We start from the raw sequence: 24,750 nt of genomic DNA, 5'->3' as shown, positions 1-24,750 counted from the left end.
GGGGAAAAGTATTTTAACGCGGTCTGAATTTCAAAAGTTTGCCAAGGTGCTCAATGTGAGTCTGTTTGTGGGTAGAGAAATGGGGTAAATGGGCTGGAGCAGCTGGCAGACACTTGAAATTCCCGCTTTGAAGCGTTTGTTTTTATGCGCATTTTCCATAATTTTCCCTCAGTTGTCTAACATGTAAATTACTAAATAACTGACAATGTCATTCTTTGGCTCGAAGTACGCAACGTACAAGATATCTGTATAATTATGTATATTGAAACAGGCATGTGTTTTGAGCACACATTAATTAGAATATCAATGGGGCATGTTTCTTTTCCGATATTGTTCTACAGGAAATGTCAATTGCGCCACCTTACACATAAGCAGAGGCAGCAGCAGAAACAGAAGCTGCAGCAGAAGCTGGGAATCGCCTTTCAGATGGTGAGAGATCAGACAAATAAATCACAATAACGCCAGCTCCTGACGTGACCGGCCAACCTACAAAAACCGCACACACACACACACACACACACACACGCACACACACACACATATGCACATGGAGTGCAACCGCAGGCCGGCGCACAAATGAACCCGAAATGAGAGACGAGCTCAGGCCCAGGAAAATGATGTATTGCTTTTTTAACGCTGCTGATAGTCTGCGCAATCGCAATCGCAGGAGCCGGCGACGGTGACGGCAACGGAGCTGGAAACGCCACATGGATGCGGATGCGGCTGCGGCAAGCGAACCACAGCAGAAGCAAAAGCCGCATCAGTAGCCGGCTGGATGATTGGATGACTGGCTGCTTGGCTGGCCGTAATCAGCGCTGCATGTGGGATCAATGGACGGACGTGGAGCAAATGAGCAAACATGTGGTCGAAATGTGTTAATTCTACGTTAATTATAAATTGATTTCTGTCTCAGTTCGCCGCTTTGAGCAGCCAGGATATTTGAGCTCGCCTGTGAAATGGCAATGCACCTTAGCTGGAGCCCTTACTTGAGCTAGAGCTCAGCCAGACCCCACCAACCCTCCCCAATTAGCAGGCAATTCAGTTTGATCGAATTTACGATTGGCCATTAAGTATTTAAGAGCCGGCACGGGCAGAAGCACGGCTACCATCTACCGGCTACGTGGCACGAAGTAGCCGTAAACTCTGCTCGAGCCCGGAACACCGTGAAATGCCCCAAAGACAACAATCGACTCCCGCTGGAAATGTTGTTTATTTATGTTTGCGTTTGTGGCCAGAGAAAGGTAATGGGAATCAGAATGGGAATGGGAATGGGGATAGGCACGAGCACGCACAAATCCATAACAATCCCGAGCACATTCGGTGGCCATAAAGTGCGTCAGTGTTCCGTTTGGATGTCAGAGTTCCAATAGTTCACACTCGACCCAAATGTGCCCAAAAATATCCGTCTTGTTGTTTCTGTGTTTTTATTATTGTTTTTCCATCTTATTTATTATCAACTTTGGCTTCTCTTTTGACGTAATTTAACACGTCAGGCAATTTGTTCCCGTTGACATCTCCGAGTTCTTGTTTATCTGCACCAAAATTAATTTTCATTCAATTTGAAGAAGTTTTCATTTGCCTAACTTAATAGTTCGTATGCAAATCCATGGACCTGAGACATTTGAACATAGAATTTGAGAACTAATATAAACGTAAATTAAGCAACACAGTATTAATTCGGGAATCTATTTAACTTTGAATAGGAATATACGATTAAGTAAAAAAGCACTTTATTGTAGCAATATTCTTCATAGAGACCCAGCTTACATATGTTCATCTATCGCCCTTCTTAGCGATTCTCACAAATTCAACTTACATGAGTTGGGTTGACTATCTAATAAGCTTTATTTCTTCTGTTACTCTAGCTCTAATTAACTCTCTTAGATAAAGATAGATAGATAGATAGTGATAGAATTATATACCGCTTACCTTACCTTTTCTCTCTCCAGGTCTTACTCTAACCGGCTTTACACTTAGTTTCTCCTTTTATTTATTGCATATTTATTGTATTTATACTATTCGTGTTCCTTTTGACATAATTCTTGAATATGGTGCTATGTATAGAAACGTGAAAGCTCAAGAGTACATAGACACAAATTTATTGCATCTTTCAAGATTCCGACCCAATTCACAAAGTTTTATCCAGAAGGGAAACTAGGTACAGACAAGGAGCCTCGATTCCCATAGAGGGTTCAGCTTTCCATGCCAAACCAACTGATTACCACACAATGCGACAATAAACTTGTGATGTAGACTGAGGCTGCTTCACATTGGGTGCTGTCTTATTTCGTGTTGGCCAAAACGGAAGGAGGAAGTGCCGCCAAAAACGGAACCATCTGTCGCGTCTCCGAGTTGAGTGACAATGTCGCAAAAAAAAAGGTGCAGGGCGAGGAGCAGACTAAAAAAAAAAACGAATTTAAACACTGTCCGTGCAGTTATTAAAAAGCGATAAACCCAGCGCAAACGCATTGGCGAATTGTTGAACACCTTGGCGATCGGGGCGGCGGCCCAGTTAGCTCCGCGAAGCTGTTTCCAGTTATGGAATTCTTATGCTAAAATAATGTGAGCACGGCTGCCACAACTGCCGGCCGCTGCCACAGCCAACGATCGGTAATAAATTTGTTTCGCTACCATCTCTCAGTCTACCCCCAAGCCGGACAGAGCGCCGAGTCAGAGCCAGAGCGAGAGCTGAGCTGGAACCCGTCTGGCAGTTGGTAGAGTTGGCAGTGGCAAAAAGACTTGATGTAAATACGCACACGGGAGCATGTCGCGCGTTTGTCCGTTTCTTTAATTCATGAGCAGCGGAGCAGAGGATCTCCTGGAGAACGGCTGCCGGGCTGCCGATCTGGCTGGCCGGCCAACTGTTTAGATTCGATGAGGCGCGCAAAGTTGACCAACTGCGCGATAAGTCATTGAAAGTCAATAATATGTTACGCGCCTTTCATCGCATTGTATAATAGCAATAACAATAAGAACGTCGCCCCAACTCAGGAAGTGCCTGCTCTTGTATCTGTATCTCAACTTGTATCTGTATCTATAGCCGTGTGCCTTTGTGTGTGTGTGTGTGTGTGTGAGTATCGATGCAGTAGCTTCCAGCAACGATCTCGGTCACAGTCACGGCCACAAATTTGTGTCTTATTTGTGTCTTATTTATGACTCGAACTGTGCCGGCGACTATCTGAGATTTGTTTTTCATTAATTATGCATCTTCTTAGCCGGGCACCCTCGGTCCGCCAACGCCGATGATAAATAGCCCGAGATTAATAAGGCGCCTGGCTAAATGGCGTGGCAAACATGCACATGTGAAATTAACGATTATTAAATTTGTTTTTTTCTTTGATTCGTATCGGGCTCTGCTCATCGTTTTGGCTGGAAGCTCACGTTTGTTCGAATCATTAGCATAAATGATGACTGCGCTTGCTGCTTAGCAGGATGAGCCCCAACCAGAAGGAATCATTCGAATGGGTTAGGCAACGTTTTGATTGTGTTATGTAACATTGATTCTTATCGCAGCGATTGGCAGGGAGCCAGTAAGTCGAAGGTAAGATGAAAGGATTCTCCTTTTATCTTTAAATTTATGAACTCTTAAACTTCCAGTAAGCCCACTGAAAGGGCTTTCAAATACATCTACACAAGCCAAACCTGATATTGTCTGTAACGTTCTTTGATTTCTTTCCATTATTAGACTAAAAAGTCGAATACTATGACATATCCTGTCTGTGCTTGGAATACCTCTGTAGAATATGATAAATCTTGCCTCTGAAGTTTCAGTATTTCATTCGCAATAAGAAAAGAAAACACAGATTGGCATTTTGATTGTATTCAAATTGTTTTTATTTTAGTCATGTTTTGTTTTTGTTGCATTTCAATTTGTATAACCTAATTTGTGAAATTCAAAATTGAAGATATTAAACAAAATAAATTCTAGCTTTCAAATTTTATGTCCAAGTCGTTAACTATACAAGAAATGTTGATTATTATCGTTAGTTTTATTATCGCCGTAGTAAATTGTTACCAAAAAACTCTAACGCAGATAATGCATAAGAATACATATATATATATATATATATTTATATATCTATATATATATATATATTTAAGTTTATATGTACTTGTGTGTGTGTATATATGTATATTTTTAATTAATATTTATGCGTGTCTAACTTGCTGATATGGGATGCTAAAATTATGGGGCGTACAATACAATACAAAAATTACACAATTTTAATACGCGAATTGTTTACAATATAAGAGTAAAAGTATATTTAAACCTCACAGACTCACTTTAATTACAAACAAATTTCATAATTATGCAAATTTCAGCAACGTTCAACAGAGGATATTCAATCTAAACTGGTTGCATTGCGCGGAGGGGGAGCGGGGAAAGGGCACTCATCTCAATCTGTGCTTAACATAAGTTTGCACATTTAAATATATTTGACTTAATATTAGCGGAGCGTCCGTTTATTGTTTGTTGTTGGGTTTCCTTTGCTTGCTTGTGATTTAGTTGCATTATTTGTTGAGTGTCATTTTCTGTTTTTGCTTTTTTTTTTTTGTTTTTATACATCAACGAGAATTCCCCTCACACCTGCTGGCGTCGTGGGATAACACTAGAAGAGAGACCTCTGGCCGTCGAGCGCTTCTAGAACCAGTACAGATCCTTTGACGATTCCTGCACTTGAGCTTCCAGACCTTTTGTAAACAAGTTTTAGAAAAAAAAAAAAAAAAACAAACAAACACACATTTCATTAAAAAACACATCTCGGCACAGGTCAAGCGCTTTGAGCCGCACCATCGCCATGACAATAGCACACAAATGGACAAATGTCACAAGTCCTTAAAGCCGGAGTCGAGTACGCACCTGCCATTGTTGGGTAGCTCGAGTAGGCTGCCGCACTCTCCAAAGCATGTGCCGTCTGCTGGTCGTGGTGTAGTCTGCAATGTACCCAAAGAAAAAGGTTTTTTTTATTTTTATTTTTAAAGCATTTTTGTACATGCTTTAAGTCTCAATTCAATTGACATATATTTCTTATATAAAAAATAATATTAATATAATCTAAATCTTCATCCAAATCGACAAAAAAAAAACAAAGATTCGCATGATTTTACTCTTAAACTTGGGTTCATTTCTATAATCAACATTGTTTTGATTAATTTTTTGAATATCTCGGGTAAATATCGTCCGATTTTGTAATTTTATACCATTTTGGACTTGTAAGGATCTGTACTACCGATTGGCATCAAAAACAAAAAATCGAAATTCTGACCCAAATCGACCAAAAAGCCAAAATCGAGTTCGTTTCGATAATCCAAATTTTTTGGATAATTTTTTTTTCAGTATCTCGGGTAAATATTGTCTGATTTTGGAATGTTATACCTTTTTGAGTTCAGATGGATTCCTAATATCAATTGGCATTCGAACAAATTAAAAATCGATTGGTTAACAAGAGTGTTTGACCACAAAACGATTCGTTTTCATTTAATTAATTAATTGTATAGGAACAAGCAACATATTTGTGGGCTGTCAGTATTAAAAGGCGTTATTTAGCATAATTGCGAAAATAGAGTAATAAAAATTGTACCAAACAATTGAATACAATTTTTATTTCGTCTATTTGGGGTGCTTGGAGATTTGCTTACCTTGTGCCGTGGCTGTACTGCTGGGGCAGGCGCAGCAGGCTGCCGTACTGGGCCATGTTGTGGTGGTAGGCATGCGCGTGGGCTGCATGCGCATGCGCCGCATGCGCGTAGGAACCATAGTGCGCGGCTGCCGCATGCGGCACCCAGGGATCTGCGGCGTAGCCAGTGTCTGTCGCGGTGCCGTACAAGTCGCTAACCTGGATATGGACAGAGATTGCAGAGAGAGATATTGACGGTCAGCAAAGCCCGAATTACAACTTATTTAAAATGCGTGTGTGCGTGTGCATCGGAACCTGGACCTGGACCTGATCGAGGTGGACTCGTAATTGCGGCACGTATTGCAGTTAATCGTTTTCGTGGCCGTGGCATTGTTTTGCTGCCGACACTTACCTGTGGATGTGTGGGGGCGGGTATGGGATGCACGTAATTGCTGTTCCAGAACGATGGTGGGAAATTGCGACTCGACATGGGGCTGCTGCTATCTGAAAGAGTCGAAACCAAAGAATATCGTTAATCCACATGGCCAGCCACTGTTAGCTGCAATCGTCTTGCATTTGAATTCCCCGCCCGATTGGGGAGTGCCAATAGCATTGGCAATTGCAATTCAAGTGCATAATGATAAACTGAGCATCTGCTGCCGGCTACACACAAATGGGAGCTGAGGGAACAGCCATGACCACGTACTTAGTTGTCGTCGGCGCCATGGCTTGTTGCAAATAACTGAGCGGAATGTTTGTTGTCGTTGTCGTTGTGGTTGTCGCTGCCGTGTTCGGGATCATCACTTGTATTAAATGGTTGTAAATCTACGCGTTTATGAAATCGCAAAGACGAACACGCAGACATCTCCATTACGTGGCAAACTGGCAGCGGCGGCACCAGCACTTGGAGCGAGTGTAATGGAGCTCTGCCGCTTGAAAATTGTTGCCGAAAATAGCAACAACTTTTGGTTGGCTGCCTCGCTGGCGTCTGTGGCATGCACATGTGCCAAGGACTGCAACTGGGGACTGGGGACTGGCACTGGCACTGCTGGCACTGGGACATAGGCGCATTTGCGTTGACAACATTCCAAACTCAATTCAAGAGAAAAATATACAACAACTGCAGCCCATCCGGGCTGTTGGGCTTCTGGGCGGGTGGGGTGTGGCATTGGGAATAGAGTCCATGCGATAGGGACGAGAAGGCGGAGGAGACAGTTACTGAGGGTAGCTGCAGCTTCGAGGATGTGCCAACGCAAGTTGCAAGTCGCGAGTCGCGAGTCGCGAGTTGCGAGTAGCCCGGCACGTTGTGAGTGTGCCTTGAATGCTGATGATGTGGCTGACTGGCTTGTGACTTGGTTGGTTGGTTAGCGATGCCGCGTGCCCCATTCAGCTGCGAAGCCTGGCAAAAAGTCGTCATCATCATCGTCGCCATCTTCAGCGTCATAGTCATTCACTCACTCGCTCAACTGGCGGCCAGGAATTCCCATTAATGTGCAAACAAGCACCAAGCATCAAGCACCAGTTGCAGTTGCGGCCAGCGCTGGCAAAGATTTGGCGACGATTCTCTGCCCTCCCGCGTCGCCTACACGGTTTTCACTTTCATGCTGGCACTCGGAATTCAAAGCGAAAGCCGCACAGGCTACAATTGCTGCTGCTGCTACCTGATGGCCGCTCACCTTTCACCTGATCTTGCCGGCCGGCCTAATGAAGTTGCACCTGAATTGACTGCGATGCTGATAAGCGCCGATCACACGACCCTGGCCACACACTGACCATGTCCACTGTCACTGCCAGTGTCCTTTTAGACCACAAACCCATCCACATCTGCAATAGGATAGCGCGTTACCCAAATGGGAGCGAACGGCAGGCAAGTTGAATTTAGTGCTGTTTAGGGTTCGGGCGGGTGCGCGGGTCTTGCATCTGCGCCAGCGGCGGGTGCCAAGGAATTTTAAATCGAATTCTTCGAGCATCTAATTAAATACTCGTAGCATTCGAATATCATATGAAAGTGCCACAAAACCGAAAACAGGCAACGAGGCACAACTGAAGGCTGCAGCTGAGGACGTCGTCTCGGGCCAGCCACATCTTTAGGGCGATGTCGACGATATTTTAAGAGCCAGAACAGAAGCCACAACAACTGAAAGTGCAAGCGTGCCACTCAGCCTGTGTGTGTCAATGTGTGTGTGTGTGTGTGTGTGTGTGTGTGTGTGTGCCATGCAATGCGTTGTGAGTGTATCTCGAGTGAGCAGTTAATTGAAATGCATTTTAAAACCGTAATGAGGAATCTATGCGGCATTCGGCATTGGCACCGCCAGACGAACCGCACAACACCAACAACAACAACAACAACAATAGCAACAGCAACAACAACAACAACAACAGAAATAACAAACAGCAACAGCAGCAGCAGCAACTGCAACAACAACAACAACATCGACCACATCGCATTCCGGCGACATTTTATAGCACATTCCAACTAGATATATATACACACACACACACCTCATGCACATATATATATATATATATACATATCTATTCATATATACGATATGTATGTGCGTGTGTATGTGTGTGTAACTGCACATCGAGATAAAGAGAAAAATCTATATAAATACTGAATAGTTTTTAAAGTACGTACACAAATGCTAAAATGTGTGTGTGACTGTGTTGGTGTCTGTGTGCACGTGTGTGTGTTTGTGTGCGTGTGTGTTAACCACTCAAATAGACAAATGGCCAAAATGAACTTTAAATACCATTAAGTAGCGTCACAATAAAGCAAAACAAAAATAAATCAAAACGTGAACAAAGTATTTATTTTTATTTATTTTTATTTTTGTTGTTGTTTTCATTTCGCTTGAATTGCGCAAGTTTCGCGACTTGAACAACAACAAAAAACGTTTGTAATTAAAGCCGCATATTAACAACAAAGACAATTTTGTATACACAATAAAAGAAAATTGTAATTTAATTAAGGCATTTTATAATTTACTTTGTTTTACTTTTAACCGAAGACGTTCACATTTTATTTGAAAATGCATTTAGAAAGTTTCTTCGCAATTAGGCAGAGAATTTATGGCATAGATGGGCATCAACAGCCTCGTTAATATATATAATAATCAATATACAATATAACAGCCTAATATATATCTGTCTGTCTTTTGTATGTATGTATATGTCGAAACCGGATCGGAGGACTATATCATCAACCAAATACAACATTTAGCTGCCCCATTCGACAATATATGTATATAGCAAATATCAGTTTTTAAACAAATGTGTTTTTGAAAAATTCTTCATCTAGATATAGAGCAACATAATGAAACTCTGCTAAGCTCTAGAAGCTACAGCTTAAGTCTGTATATTATTTACGAGCTTGACAGAAAATATCTAAAATATTTATCTAATAGAAGAGAGGTTCTCCATTCTATACCACTATTCCATCAGAATATTGTAAATTAATAATAAATTGCTTATAACCAATCTCGCTCATGATTATACAAGCTTTAGAAAGGGAGGGCACAAACAATCTGTGTTCCAATTGGAAACCCGCTTGCATCTGATTGGATTTATACGGCCAATATAAACGTGAATTTGCAATTAATGCGTGTCGAATGAAATTTGACGAAATGGCACAATCAAAGCGGAAGCCCCGTGAGCCATAGACACGGTAGACAACAACCACCCCGAAACGCCCTTCCGACTCCCCTCCCCTGCCCACTCCCCGCTCAATGGCAGCCACAGAAGCTCAATAAAAGCCAGCTGAGCATTAAACGCGACTCTGTCTCTCCCGATTAGCGGTAAAAAGAAATAAGCCACAAAATGTTCGAGTGCTCGTTGATTGGCCGAATTTGTGGCCGTAGAAGCTGAGCGCAGCTCAGCTGAAGAACACGTACGGGACATTAGCGTACCTGGCGGCGTTACCTGCTTAGCATGCAAATGTGTGCGTCGACTCCCAAAAGTGATAATTGATTGATTTAGCAATTGGTCTAATTGAAACCAGGACTGAAAATTCAAAAACAATCTGTTCTTAGATTTATTTCTTTAATTTGTATAGAAACAATTTAATTTTTAATATATACCTTCCTGTTTTACTGAGAGGAAGTGTTTCCATGGGTTTGGGTCTGCCGCCAATGTCTTTTATCTTTAGCCTGTTGAGCCGAACTGTTTTTGGTGGGGATTAGCTGGTTTAGTTTAAGGTTCAGTTTATGGTTTGAAATAAATAGGAATTTAATTTTCATTCCATCTAACTAGCTGCTATAGCTTGGCAGATTGTTCTGTGATCTTGGAAGATGCAAAGACAATGAATTTTATACACTCTGAAAAATAAAACGAATATGAAAAAGTACTTGTGCGACAGTAGCCAAAAGATGCAAGAGATGTGTGCGCACAGACATTGTGTTAGGGGTTAGGGTGGAGGGAAGGCGGAGCAGGGGGCGAGCAGAGCGACAGGCATGAACAAACATGAACAAAACGTTTATCTTCATTAAAGGAGGTAATTAATTTTGAAATCGAAAGAACAACCGAGTGGCAAGTGGCAACTTGATTTATTTGGTTTATTGTGCGACGCAATGGCATCCAACGTTGGACAACGGGGAAAAACTGACGGCATCGGGGTCTTCGGGAGGAATACGTACTGCAAGCGCCCAAGACTGTATTGTCTGCTTAAAGGCGGCTCTTATTATAATCAACATTTGCGAGAGTCATTTGAAAAGTTTCCCTTAAGGAATAACTGAGAGAATGTCTCGAATAATATCTGATCGTTAAAACAGAATCTATTAAAACTAAGATTGCAAATTTAGTCAAATATCTAAGAGAGCGGTTACGAAATAGGTTTCCCACTCTTATTAATTTCTTATACAGCTCTGTGTATGAGAGAACGTGCCCCTTACTCTACCCCTTCCTCGTTGCCATTTCCACTTTCATTACCAATTGCACGCGACATTTTAATAACTCGCTCTGATTCTTGGCTAATTATGAGATTTTGTGCCCTATTCTTCGGCTCCGGTTCTGTTTGTGGCCCTGGTTCTGGCTGTGATTCTGGGTAATTGTGAACGCCAACACGCAAACTGACAGCTGGGACAAGTACATGACATGCGCGGGTCTTTTGATCAACATGTAAATGTTGAGTGTGGGCCGAGGGGCGGGCCGAGAGGCTGAAGCATAGTCACGCGGATGACATGGCAGATTTGCTGTGGGCAATATATGGCTAAGGATTACCTACCTTTTGCCTCCTTATTGCTGTAGTTGAGCGCCCGAGAGAAATGCTCGTCCACAACGCTGGCCGTATCGCCCGAGTAGTTGGTGAAAACAACGCAGGTGGCCGACAGATACTGAGCGCGTCCTTGGCTGCCGCCGCCGGCGACGCCGCCGCTGCTGCTGCTGGTGTCCAGTGGCAGCTCCTTGGACATGGCGCCCGTGGCTGGGCCGACGCCCGCCGAGGAGCCTGCCCCCGTTCCGTGCAGCGAATGCGGATGCGCGTGCGGATGCCGCGGCGAGTCTGGACCAGAGGAGCAGGATGATTCATTGTGATGATGCTGTTGGGAGCCCACCAGACGCGCTGCAACGAAGCCAAGTGCAAATGCATTACATTATTGACAAATCAGGAAACAGGACAGAGTGAGAGACAGAGAGAGAGAGAGAGAGAGAGAGAGGAAGAGAAAGGGAGAGAGTGAGAGGTGTGAAGCGAGCCGCATTGTTGCATGTTCTCAGTTGCATTTCCGTAATAAAATATGATATAATTTATTAAATGTTAACTCGTCGGAATGTTGGCGAACTATCTCAAAAATGTGTAAATTAATTAGCCTGCTTGCGGCTCTCTCTCTCTCTCTCTCTCTCTCTCGCTCTCGCTCTGTATCTCTATAAATATATGCATGCATCTCTTTCTATATCTCTTTCTCTCTCTCTCTCTCTCAATCTCTTTCTCTCACTCCCTCTCACACTCTCCATGCCGTTCTTGAGTACATTTAAACGGCAGCACATTCCAACCATTGCGAGCAATCGATCTTCGACGCTGACAGCAGAAATGTGATTATAAATGCTTATTTTTATTGGATTTATCTCTTACTAAGGTGGATAGTAAAAAAAATATATATATAAACATATCTGTGCAGACATAAAAATAAATCGTAGAATGTTTGTTTTGCGCTGTCACGAAATCTAAATTGTCTGCTTTTAAGCTTGCGGCTGCATATTGCCTCATTTTGCAGTACGTAAATATTTAGCCGAATTCAGCTGATCTAGTTATCTATAATTTATATTTATTTACAATTCAATGTTTCTTATCTTATTATAAGAAACAATTTTCATGACTGTCACATATTGTACATAGGTAATTGAAAATAAGTTCGTGCAAACACGAATTCCTTTGTTCATAATTTACATTTAAACTTTTGACTTTGAGCCCGTTTTCCAACCGAGCGTGGTGGATTTCGCGAAAGCGTGAATATGTTTCAAGTCACGAAGGAGTGCATTTTTCGAAAATGGTGAAACACGTCTCAAATTACTTGCAATAAACATGTTAAAAAACTGAGTTTGGAGACAATCGGAAAGTAAACAATAAGGTTTCCTAAATATCTTGACCAACATTAACTTCGATCTATCTTAAATTTAATTTATGTTAAAAATACTGTATCACAGACGTTTTTCACTATTTTTTCACACTTGTGGGTGGATTTTTTGCTCTCTTGGTCACTCTCTATCTCTCTCCCTCACTGTGTTTTTTTTTATTGCTCCTGCTAGTGATGTGTCTACCTCCTGCTAATAGTTTTTCTCCTACTGAATATTAAAAAAAATAACCAATTCCTTAAGACACCTTTTCTGCTGTCAGTCCTCGTGGGAATCGTGCTCTAGCTTTTCAAAATATTTAACTTTTCTCACTTACCTTCAGCTTCGCTGCGCGGCACGATGAGATCTTCTTCTTTGGTTTGGTGTGTCCGGCTGTGGATGCCGTGGCCGGGTCCGGCGCCGCTTAGCACGGGACTCATGCCCAGGCCGGCGCTGGCGGCGCTGCTGCCAATGGGCAGATTGGAGCCAAGTAATCCGCTGGCAGGACCGCCGCCAACGCCGCCGCCCACTGGGCCGAGCTGCAGGCCGGAGGAGGAGGCCTGATTGGCCACCGCCGCAACGGCTGCGGCCGCTGAGTTATGGGCGGCGGCAACAGCCGCTGCGGCTGCATTGGCGCTCACCGAGGGCGGCAGGATGGGGCTGCAGGGCGAATGAGAGCTGCCCGAGGCGCTCGAGGAGGCGGCCAGTTGCACGCCCGAGGACGAATACAGATCCTGGTTGAACTGCAAGACAGACACAGAACAGATTGCATTAGTTGCGAGTGCATGCGCCAGTGTCGGCGGTTGGGGAAGATGAGTTATGGGCGCGTTGGTGCAAATTGAAAATGACACAATACGAGAATTTATGTTGATGGGAAATGCAGCGTGGCCATTAAATTTACGAGCGTTCGCATATTGTCACGCAGTTGCCACCGAAAATGGGGCAGGGGCAGCTAACCCATTGGGGAGGAGGTCACAGCCCAAAGCCGTTCGTTCACAGGGCGATAATCACGCCGCAATCTCCCCGGCTTGGCGACGTGTCACACATAATGCGGCGCTCGAGACAATTTACGAGCGCAGCGCAACACCTTCTACCCCAACCCCTACCCGCTCCCCTTTCCCCTTCCGACTGCTGCTCCAGCGATGCACCTTCTCCGAATGCGCGTCTTGCTCTTTAATGAGCCCATTAGCGCAAGCGTTCTATAAGTGGCCGATAACCCGATGTCGTTTCGGCACATTTGCGAGCAGGCGCTTCTAAATTTAAACCAGCCCCGCACCAACCCGGGTCCCCTTGGCCCCCGCTCCCGCCCCCGCCCACGCGAAGGCGCACGCCAATTATGAGGCTGCCAGGGGTTAATAATGGGTTAACCAGCACGATCCATTTGAAAAGTGCAGCGGGCATCGACAGCTCGTGGCCCGGCCATGATTTATGTGCAGCAACAATGCGCCGCCTGGCGTGGGCGTGGGTGTGGGTATGTGTGGCGAGTATCTCGTAGATACATTCCACAGCAGCAGCAGCAGCAGCAGCTGGCACAGACGCTTCGGCATCTCACTTTCAGTTGCGGCTTGTTTACAAAGTCTTAATTTGTTCCCCCAAGTGCTAGACGACCTAATTAGATAAGAGCATAGTGCCAAGTCATGGCAGGCGCAGGATACGCCGTCTATGACAACATCAAATGTATCTGTAGCTGTATCTGTAGCTGTATCTGCATCTGTATCTTTGGCCGTCAATCGATTTAAGCACATAATCAATATGTTGCCGCTGCCGCTTATCGGGCGACACGATCGCTGCCCAGCTCCAGCCAAATTGGCCCAGCCAAGTGCCAAGTGCAGTAGCCGACGTGCGAACAATGCGCAGATACAAAAGTATCTGCAAGGGCCGCGATTGCAGCTGCAGTCGTTGTCGCTGTTATTAGCTGCAGCGATATTTCGATTATGCTGAGCGGTCAGCTCGAAGCTCACACGGCATAAATCACCTGGCCAGGGCAGACGAACCTGCGACATCTCCCAGTCCAAACTTTGTTCTCTTCTGTTCTTCTGCAGGTTTTGCTGCGACGGGCTGCGACGGGGTTATCTGATCGCAGCTCGGGCTCGCTCGCCGTTTTGATGTGCTCGGCAAGAACTAATGGCGATACACACAATAAATTAAGAGAAAGGGAACGGGCATAGGCACACAAGCCTTTACGCAGGGGCCCGCCAAAAAAGCAAAGTGTCGACGGGACGACAAAACTGTGCGCAACTTGGCCAGAGCCACAGACCATGGGCAAATAAACCGGTCACCGGTCACCGGTCACCAGGCTGGCTGCTGACTCAATCTGCGATTGGCCGGCCGAGCCGAGTCCAACACCGAACCCTAACCCTAACCGTAAGCCGGGACGTGCGTATGGCTGGCGGCTCGGTGGAGCGTCGTGCGGCGATCCTGGGTTTATCTGGGCCTCTTTATGGTCATGCAAAAGCATAGAATCAGAATCGTGTCGTATCGGTTACTTACATAAAAGGCCAATTTCGATTTGGTGCCGCGGCCTTGTATAATTGGAACTTGCGACACAAGAATTTCTTTGTGCCACAGCGACAAGCTCCAAACACCGAAATGTAGACGGAGACGGACCCAGGCCCCAGCCTCAACCTCAGCCTCAGTCTCAGTCTAAGGCCCAGGCCCAGTCAGCGTCCCTTTTGGGCAACTGTGAAGCGCTTTTGGCATCGTGAGAACTTTTCTGTACTTGTCACAAAAAATCACAGATATCTTCGAAATCAATGTTAGCAAAAAACGCAAACAAAGCGACATTTGCTGGCGGAATTCCTTGAATCTTGAAGACTGCGTCCACATTGGAAAACGATTTGCGTTTTGCGTGAATTCTTATGATTTGTTTCCCAGATTTAATTATGCCCTGGCCCAAGGCGAACAAATTGCCATTCGAATTGTGCGTGCTTATAATTATTATGTTTATGCACATTTAACTAACTATAATTAACTAAAAGTCACAATCTAAAGACAATTATTTTCTTTGGATAGTATTTTTAACCTTTTATCAGGATGCTAGCAAAATTTTTTTACTTGGTTAAAATATGAACTAAAATAATAATGTTGAATCAATTGGCACAGGATATGTATATTACCCAACCTAAGAAATGTTTAGAGGGCTTTAAAGCACGTAAAGATATGTCTTGCAATAAACTATTGAATTCTTATTCTTATTATATTGAAATAGACATTTCTAATACCATCATATGAATAATATTCTTCATGCGGACAACCATTTGAATCGTTTTAGATAGATGTCCTTTTCAATCTGTCTATTTCTATGGGAATAGGCTCTCACGCGGCAGATAAAACATACATATCTTCGATCCCGATCTTTTATATTGAAAGCAAACCGTATGTACTTAAGTCGGCGTAAGTTTATATATAACTAGATTATTTTTATACCCTTGTTTTCTATCAAGTAATTACTAGCTCACGGAATAAATCATATTATCCTACTATATCTTCCAGGAAAACAATCGCTGGCAAAGTGATCTTTCCTAGAAAGCACAGTTAGATATTCTTTCTTGTTATATCTAAGATATTATGATGTATCTAAAACAAAAACAAGTAAGAGGTTCTAGTCGGGAGCTCCCGACTCCCTCTTCTTCCAACATCAAATGCATATATATATTCTATTTTAGAAGCAACATATATTATTTACCAAAAGTGCCCAAAAAACAGGATATCGATATCGATTTGTATCGATACACTTTATGGGGTCGGAGATGCTTCCTTCTGCCTGTTACACGCATTTGGATTCTGCACAAATACAATATACAAGCGAGATGTAACCCCCTCCGCGCGGAGTTCTGTCGTTTTGGAACGTCATATCTCCGCTCGGAGTTATTTCCCGAGATATTAAAAAAAATCATCGATAAAGTTTCGATTTTCGCACCGACCTCGATTTTGAAAAAAAACCTGATGTAACCCCCTCCGTGCGGGGCTCTGTCGTTTTGGAACGTCATATCTCCGCGGGAAGTTATGTCGTTTTGGAACGTCATATCTCCGCGGGAAGTTATGTCGTTTTGGAACGTCATATCTCCGCGGGAAGTTATGTCGTTTTGGAACGTCAGAGGGCTTTAAAGCACGTAAAGATATGTCTTGCAATAAACTATTGAATTCTTATTCTTATTATATTGAAATAGACATTTCTAATACCATCATATGAATAATATTCTTCATGCGGACAACCATTTGAATCGTTTTAGATAGATGTCCTTTTCAATCTGTCTATTTCTATGGGAATAGGCTCTCACGCGGCAGATAAAACATACATATCTTCGATCCCGATCTTTTATATTGAAAGCAAACCGTATGTACTTAAGTCGGCGTAAGTTTATATATAACTAGATTATTTTTATACCCTTGTTTTCTATCAAGTAATTACTAGCTCACGGAATAAATCATATTATCCTACTATATCTTCCAGGAAAACAATCGCTGGCAAAGTGATCTTTCCTAGAAAGCACAGTTAGATATTCTTTCTTGTTATATCTAAGATATTATGATGTATCTAAAACAAAAACAAGTAAGAGGTTCTAGTCGGGAGCTCCCGACTCCCTCTTCTTCCAACATCAAATGCATATATATATTCTATTTTAGAAGCAACATATATTATTTACCAAAAGTGCCCAAAAAACAGGATATCGATATCGATTTGTATCGATACACTTTATGGGGTCGGAGATGCTTCCTTCTGCCTGTTACACGCATTTGGATTCTGCACAAATACAATATACAAGCGAGATGTAACCCCCTCCGCGCGGAGTTCTGTCGTTTTGGAACGTCATATCTCCGCTCGGAGTTATTTCCCGAGATATTAAAAAAAATCATCGATAAAGTTTCGATTTTCGCACCGACCTCGATTTTGAAAAAAAACCTGATGTAACCCCCTCCGTGCGGGGCTCTGTCGTTTTGGAACGTCATATCTCCGCGGGAAGTTATGTCGTTTTGGAACGTCATATCTCCGCGGGAAGTTATGTCGTTTTGGAACGTCATATCTCCGCGGGAAGTTATGTCGTTTTGGAACGTCATATCTCCGCGGGAAGTTATGTCGTTTTGGAACGTCATATCTCCGCGCGGAGTTATGTCGTTTTGGAACGTCATATCTCCGCGCGGAGTTATGTCGTTTTGGAACGTCATATGTCAGCACGGAACGTCATATGTCCGCGTGGAGTTATGTCGTTTTGGAACGTCATATCTCCAAGCGGAGTTATGTCGTTTTGGAACGTCATATCTCCGCGGGAAGTTATGTCGTTTTGGAACGTCATATCTCCGCGGGAAGTTATGTCGTTTTGGAACGTCATATCTCCGCACGGAGTTATGTCGTTTTGGAACGTCATATCTCCAAGCGGAGTTATGTCGTTTTGGAACGTCATATCTCCGCGGGAAGTTATGTCGTTTTGGAACGTCATATCTCCGCGGGAAGTTATGTCGTTTTGCAACGTCATATCTCCAAGCGGAGTTATGTCGTTTTGGAACGTCATATCTCCAAGCGGAGTTATGTCGTTTTGGAACGTCATATCTCCGCGCGGAGTTATGTCGTTTTTTGAACGTCATATCTCCGCGCGGAGCTATTTCCCGAGATATTAAAAAAATCATCGATAAAGTTTCGATTTTCGCACCGACCTCGATTTTGAAAAAAAACCTGATGTAACCCCCTCCGTGCGGGGCTCTGTCGTTTTGGAACGTCATATCTCCGCACGGAGTTATGTCGTTTTGGAACGTCATATCTCCGCGGGAAGTTATGTCGTTTTGGAACGTCATATCTCCGCGGGAAGTTATGTCGTTTTGGAACGTCATATCTCCGCGCGGAGTTATGTCGTTTTGGAACGTCATATCTCCGCGCGGAGTTATGTCGTTTTGGAACGTCATATGTCCGCGCGGAGTTATGTCGTTTTGGAACGTCATATGTCCGCACGGAACGTCATATGTCCGCGTGGAGTTATGTCGTTTTGGAACGTCATATCTCCGCGGGAAGTTATGTCGTTTTGGAACGTCATATCTCCGCGCGGAGTTATGTCGTTTTGGAACGTCATATCTCCGCGCGCAGTTATGTCGTTTTTTGAACGTCATATCTCCGCACGGAGTTATGTCGTTTTGGAACGTCATATGTCCGCGTGGAGTTATGTCGTTTTGGAACGTCATATCTCCGCGGGAAGTTATGTCGTTTTGGAACGTCATATGTCCGCACGGAGTTATGTCGTTTTGGAACGTCATATCTCCGCGGGAAGTTATGTCGTTTTGGAACGTCATATCTCCGCGTGGAGTTATGTCGTTTTGGTACGTTATAACTCCGCGCGGAGTTATGTCGTTTTGGAACGTCATATCTCCGCGCGGAGTTATGTCGTTTTGGAACGTCATATCTCCAAGCGGAGTTATGTCGTTTTGGAACGTCATATCTCCGCGGGAAGTTATGTCGTTTTGGAACGTCATATCTCCAAGCGGAGTTATGTCGTTTTGGAACGTCATATCTCCGCGGTAAGTTATGTCGTTTTGGAACGTCATATGTCCGCGTGTAGTTATGTCGTTTTGGAACGTCGTATCTCCGCGCGGAGTTAAGTCGTTTTGAAACGTCATATCTCCGCGGGAAGCTATGTCGTTTTGGAACGTCATATCTCCGCGCGGAGTTATGTCGTTTTGGAACGTCATATCTCCGCGCGGAGTTATGTCGTTTTGGAACGTCATATCTCCAAGCGGAGTTATGTCGTTTTGGAACGTCATATCTCCGCGCGGAGTTATGTCGTTTTGGAACGTCATATCTCCAAGCCGAGTTATGTCGTTTTGGAACGTCATATCTCCAAGCGGAGTTATGTCGTTTTGGAACGTCATATCTCCGCGGGAAGCTATGTCGTTTTGGAACGTCATATCTCCGCGTGGAGTTATGTCGTTTTGGTACGTTATATGTCCGCGCGGAGTTATGTCGTTTTGGAACGTTATATCTCCAAGCGGAGTTATGTCGTTTTGGAACGTCATATCTCCGCGGGAAGTTATGTCGTTTTGGAACGTCATATGTCCGCGTGGAGTTATGTCGTTTTGGAACGTCATTTCTCCGCGGGGAGTTATGTCGTTTTGGAACGTCATATCTCCGCGCGGAGTTATGTCGTTTTTTGAACGTCATATCTCCGCACGGAGTTATGTCGTTTTGGAACGTCATATCTCCGCGGGAAGTTATGTCGTTTTGGAACGTCATATCTCCAAGCGGAGTTATGTCGTTTTGGAACGTTATATCTCCGCGCGGAGTTATGTCGTTTTTTGAACGTCATATCTCCGCGCGGAGCTATTTCCCGAGATATTAAAAAAATCATCGATAAAGTTTCGATTTTCGCACCGACCTCGATTTTGAAAAAAAAGTGATGTAATTGCCATTTTGTCGATTTGGGTCAAAATTTTGAATTAAGCACTTATGATGATAAAAAAAGGAACTTAAACAGCATTACAGAAAAGCGTCGCAATAACCATGCTGTTAAAATGCGAAGCATGTACACAGAAATTCTTAAAGATGCTGCTCTATTCAATTGCGCAGTTGCATATAACTTTGTTTTTTTTTTTTACCGATCTTTATGAATTAATATTAATATAAGCTTAAAAGAAAATGTTGACGAAAAATGACCAAAATATTGTTTTCCTAAATGACACAAAGTGAAAATTGATACTAATTTAAGAATATTTTCAGGGAAAATTCAATAATATTGTTAGAAAAATGATCTTATAACTAGATTCAGAGAATTTCTTTTTTTTCTATTCCTTCAAAAATAGTCACAGTTTTTGTTACTTAAATCCAGGATCGTAGATGTAGGCGTGGTGAAAACTTACCCTCTCATATTGATAAAATGAACGACTAGGTCCTGCGCGCCCATACAGATATGGATAATAGGCACCGTACATAACTTCTGGGCAGGACACTGCCATCGTCGCAGTTGCAGTTGCAGGCGCACTCAAATCCCGATCTGTCGATTGAAATTTGTTCACTTCGATGTATTAAAACGAGCTTGTATTACACGCACACACACACACACGCGCGCGCACACACAGTAATCACAGTAATCACAGTTTTCCGTGAGCTTTTCCACAAATTTTCAGTGTTCGACAGCCAATTGCTATTCCAATTGCCGTTTTCAGTTCTCGGTTCTCTGTTTTTGGAATCGCAGCAATGGCCGCGCCTGCGCCTGCACCTAGGCCTCAGCCCCCCGGCCTGGGCCTCGGTCTGGGCCGACAAAAATGATATATATATATATATTTATATATATGTGAAAAAAAAGGTAGCTCAACTCAAGTGCCGGCCAGTGGAGTAAAGTGGAGTAATTATAAAACCGGCTCAGACTGAAGTTGCAGTAGCGTGTTTGTGGTCGGGTATTTGTGTTTGTATATTTGCCGCTGACTTCGTTGGCAATGGCGAATTCCAGGAATGAAAACTCCGCTCGGCTAATTATATTTACATATTGTAAAACACCATCGCGTTTGTATCAAGCGCTTTAATTACTTTTCGTCTTTATGTTTTTGTTTGATTTTGTTTTTTTTCTTTTCGATGTTGTTTAAGTTGCTGTGTGTTGTTTTTCCTTAGCCTTTTTTTCTTTGCTGCTTTCTATGAATTTTCCTTGCTATTTTTTTAGCTTTAACTTTCTTCAGACGCTTTGCTTTGCTTCTATGCGCAGGCGATTGCAATTATCATTTCCACATTGTTGACTGCTGTTAGTTGTTGTTGTTGTTGGTAGTTGCTATTGTTATCATTGTTGTTGCTTGCCCGGGCATCCATTATGGGGCCGTTCCCTTGTCCGAGTTTCCGTTGAAAAATTGCAAGCTGTGGAAAAGACAAGGCAATGAAAGGCATTAAAATTGTTGCTTGCGTCAAAATACGAGTTCCTACACATAATTAGCTATCTTAATGGTGCATCAAAGCCCTCCAGCAGCAGAATCTTCAATCTATAACGGATCTGCATATACACCTATATATATATATACATATATGCCCAACGTTTATTATAGTGTATATTTATATATTTATTCTTCGACAGCCCCAAGATAACTCATATTTCTTCTTTTGGCATTTGACATAAATGATAATAATCTTTGGCTTTCTCAATGTGATATAAAATTGTTTACGCCTCGTTATTTATCATTTTTACTTGTGCAAAAGTAGTTTATGAATCGCAAATAAAAAATAAATGAGCACAATTAATAGCCGAATTTCTTTAGGTTGAATTCTAGAACTGATTTTCTTGAGTCCTTTATTTATTATTTAATGATTTGGCAAACAAAACAAATTTTATACTTAAACTTTAATTCTTTCGTTATGCGCATTTCGATATTTGTAAGTAAAAACCTATAGTTCCCATAAATATATATTGATTGATTCAGCAGAGTCCAACGAGCGCTCTTATGGATTTTCGAAAAGCACGTTGGCAATTGCAACATAATTTAATACAATAGACAGAAAATGCAATCGACTATTAATTATAAAAGACAACTATTATTAGAATTGAACTCCATAAAAAAATTCCGCGAAATGCCATTTTGCATGAGTATAAAATATTAGGAATTGTAGCACATTGTGCTCGATAAGAATAATTGCTTTGTTTTTCATTTTCTTTTTCAGTTTTCACCTCTTTCCCGCCCTGGGTTATCTTAAATTCTATATCTCCCTTTATACGCAATTTGAACCTTTGATTAGTCCAAACTAAACTTTCGCAACTGGAAACAAGTCTAATGCTGATAGGGACTTACGAAAATCAAATGTTAGCCATTTTCTTATTGGTCAATTAATTACCCAAACTACTTTTAGAAGGGAAACTTTTAGTTACATGACTTTAAAGGTGAAAGCTATTGGCCGTTTGCGGGTTACACGGGGAATTACTATCTGGGAAATATGTCAGTAGGTAAATAAGCAAAAGCAGTAAAATAAGTAATTCTAAGATTTCTAAAGTACATATAGATGATTTGTTTGCCATCTTTATTATATGGTGATTGAGACCCCTTTTTCACTAAGCTTCATATATATTGTATATACTTACGCGTCGCAAAGTGAAATTTTATAATCCAATGTTCTGCGCTCTGAATTGGTGTGAGTTTTATCTGATTTATGCACTTTATCCATAAGCATATAGACTTTCATTTGTATGGGTACTGTATAAGAAAACACTTGGCTTTGTGATTCACTTATGGGCATGGGTAAATTTCCACAGAGAGTGACGGATTAATGCCGTCGTAAAAACTTGCGTTTTGCGTATTGCTAGCAGTTAATTTAAATAGTAATTAAATTTATAAGCACCGGAATTTACACGTGAATTTTTAAGATTTTAACGCGGCTTTTATGAGTGCGCGGGTTGCGGGAATATTAACGGGGTACGCGGGCGAGATCTGAAAACGAAGCGTACACAAAAACATTTGCTCGCGCACTCAATGAAAATATTTTCGCTAAATCCACAAATGCCAAATTCCATAAATTCTTGCGAGTTGGCAGCGCGGCAAAGGCGACGGCGACGGCGTCGGTGACGGCGACGGCGACGGAAACCGCAATTGAGACGATGACGGAGACGGAGACGACCGATGCTCACATTCACATTAGTTTACGTTATGCATGCAGCATCAGTTGAGCTTAAAGTGAAGGTGGAAGCGCATCGACGACGGCGACGGCGAATAAATCTTTTAATTGCACTCAAATTGAACTGCATTTGCTGCGATCGCTCACATTGACTGGGTCTGAGAGGGCGCGTAGAAGTACGCGAGCGTAAGGCGATGCGGAACCGCCGCTGCCGCTCGATTGGAAGGGAGAAAACAAACTGGCTGCCTGCTGCTGGCGTTCGTTCGATGGATGCACTCGCGACAGCAGCAGCGGCGCAGCAGAAGCTCAAACAAAATGGCATTTCAACCAATTGCTGTCTCTCTTTGCGCTGCCGTCGATTCAATGGGCTAGAGCGAGACAACTGCTGTGTGCTGTGCGCCAGCACTCAGCACCGCCCACTTTGTCAATGTGTGTGTGTGTGCTCGCGCCTGTGCCATTTACGTGCATTGGTTGTTGTTGTTGCTGTTGTTGTAGCTGTTGTTGTTGTTTTAGTTGTTGCTGTTAGTATTGGTGCACGGTGTCTGAACAAACGATGCCGCGGTGTGAAAATAAAATGGAGTGCGTCTCAATTGTGTCTTGAAGTAGACGGACTCGTACTCGTGCAGCAGCAAATATTTGCTCCTGCCCTGTTCTCCTCTCTTTTCCACTGTTCTGTTCTGTTATGGTCGGCTCTCTGCTGCGTCTGTCGCTCTGTTGTCTGATTTTAAAGTTCGTTTCCCGATATCAGAAGCCACGCACAGTTGCTGTGCAACACGTACACGCACACAGATTGAAAGGAATTTGTATTCGTTCTTTTGTTTGACCGAAAAGTATTTGCCAACTGTGTCAACAGTGTTCCAGTTGGACACAACGTGACGTATACGTACTTGCGTACTGATAATAATCTGATTGAGTCTGAATCAAATTTATTGTGTTTTCCTCGTTGACAAGGTGTGCACAGCGAACACTTGTCCGATAAGTTCAATAGGCATGTCAACGGTTCTCAGTGAATTTTCATCTCATGCTCATCGATGTTGCATTATCCTGACGGCTTCATAATGAACTCTTAATCAGTGGCTGACAGTGACAGAAGAATAAATTGTTTTAAGCACTAAGTAAGATTTTCAATTAAATCAATCAACATAATAATTGCTCGTTATATTTACAAGCACCAATATTAAATTGATATAAAAAGATTCTCGATGAGCTTCGTTTGAGCCAACTCTTTCAACCCAATTTCAACCCAACGAATTTACACACTTAATGAAAAACAACTTCAATTCCCATTACAAGCCATTACAGCAAAAATTCGAATTTTAATTTGTTTAAAAGAGTTAGTGAGTTCTTTTTTGGATAATACATAAAAATATATTGAACTAAACTTTATTTTTATGTGAAATATATTTATTTTGTCAAGAAAATATATTTATATCAAGTATATTGTCAAGTTATTTATTCTTTTATTCTATTTCTTCTTTTATCAACCTTATTTAGATAATTTAAACAGCCCTGTAATTATTATTAGTGAAAAAAGGGGATTCCCTGCGAACACAGGCATTAGTTATTATTTTTTGCTCAATTTAGTAGAGGACGATTCGAATTTTCAAAGGACGGAAAATCTGTTTCTAATGAGTCTGAAAAATACCGGCTGAGTAGTAAATACCATGAACTAGTGATATTCTGAGCCTGAGTGTATAACAAGCAGCAGGTCGCTTTCTCAAATCCATCAGCAATTTTCAATTTCTATATATATCTATTTATTATATAACTGCTCAAACTGAACATATATAAACAATGCAGACAATAATTAATATAATTTGTGTATTGTTTTATTAATTACAATGTATCCATGGCCAACAAACAACAAACAAGCTTAGAACTTTTCGACAAACATATGCTATTTTTTTTAATTCTTAACAAATCTTAAATAGCAGCACAGCTCTTGTTTTAAGCATAAAACTGCATCGTTATCCAATTGTTTGCCACTTAGAAGAGCTGTAGTCGAGTTGATCCGATCAGCAG

At 42.4% G+C, this 24,750-nt stretch overlaps 1 protein-coding gene across 4 annotated transcripts; it reads right to left on the bottom strand.

Annotated features, from left to right (window-relative positions):
• Positions 1-3,853: 3,853 nt before the first annotated feature.
• On the bottom strand, positions 3,854-23,588 carry vg (transcription factor vestigial). 4 transcript variants are annotated; one of them, XM_032435676.2, is made up of 9 exons: positions 23,341-23,575; positions 22,199-22,416; positions 20,004-20,988; positions 12,502-12,907; positions 10,843-11,178; positions 6,031-6,122; positions 5,641-5,837; positions 4,862-4,935; positions 3,854-4,692 (listed from the first exon to the last, which is right to left on the bottom strand). In XM_032435676.2, the coding sequence occupies exons 3-9, from the start codon at positions 20,097-20,099 to the stop codon at positions 4,643-4,645; spliced, it is 1,251 nt and encodes a 416-aa protein (XP_032291567.1). In that variant the 5' UTR covers positions 20,100-20,988; positions 22,199-22,416; positions 23,341-23,575; the 3' UTR covers positions 3,854-4,642. The 4 variants fall into 4 exon arrangements, with proteins under 4 accessions (XP_032291567.1, XP_032291568.1, XP_032291569.1 ...); XM_032435677.2 differs by having other exon boundaries at positions 23,347-23,575; XM_032435678.2 differs by having other exon boundaries at positions 22,199-22,310; positions 23,347-23,575.
• Positions 23,589-24,750: the final 1,162 nt, after the last annotated feature.

The sequence above is a fragment of the Drosophila virilis genome, chromosome 5 (genome assembly GCF_030788295.1).
Source record: "Drosophila virilis strain 15010-1051.87 chromosome 5, Dvir_AGI_RSII-ME, whole genome shotgun sequence".
Lineage (NCBI taxonomy): Eukaryota > Metazoa > Arthropoda > Insecta > Diptera > Drosophilidae > Drosophila > Drosophila virilis.
The sequence above is the reverse complement of the archived record's forward strand: the minus strand, read 5'-3'. Positions and strand labels throughout refer to the sequence as shown.

Bases quoted from the DNA above. Each gene is read 5' to 3' on its own strand.
- vg (XM_032435676.2), bottom strand. From the start codon at position 20,099: ATGGCAGTGTCCTGCCCAGAAGTTATGTACGGTGCCTATTATCCATAT. The intron at 11,179-12,501 runs GTAAGTGAGAAA...GCTTCGTTGCAG, and splicing joins GCCGCGCAGCGAAGCTGAAG to CGCGTCTGGTGGGCTCCCAA. The intron at 5,838-6,030 runs GTAAGTGTCGGC...GTCCATATCCAG, and splicing joins CCGCCCCCACACATCCACAG to GTTAGCGACTTGTACGGCAC.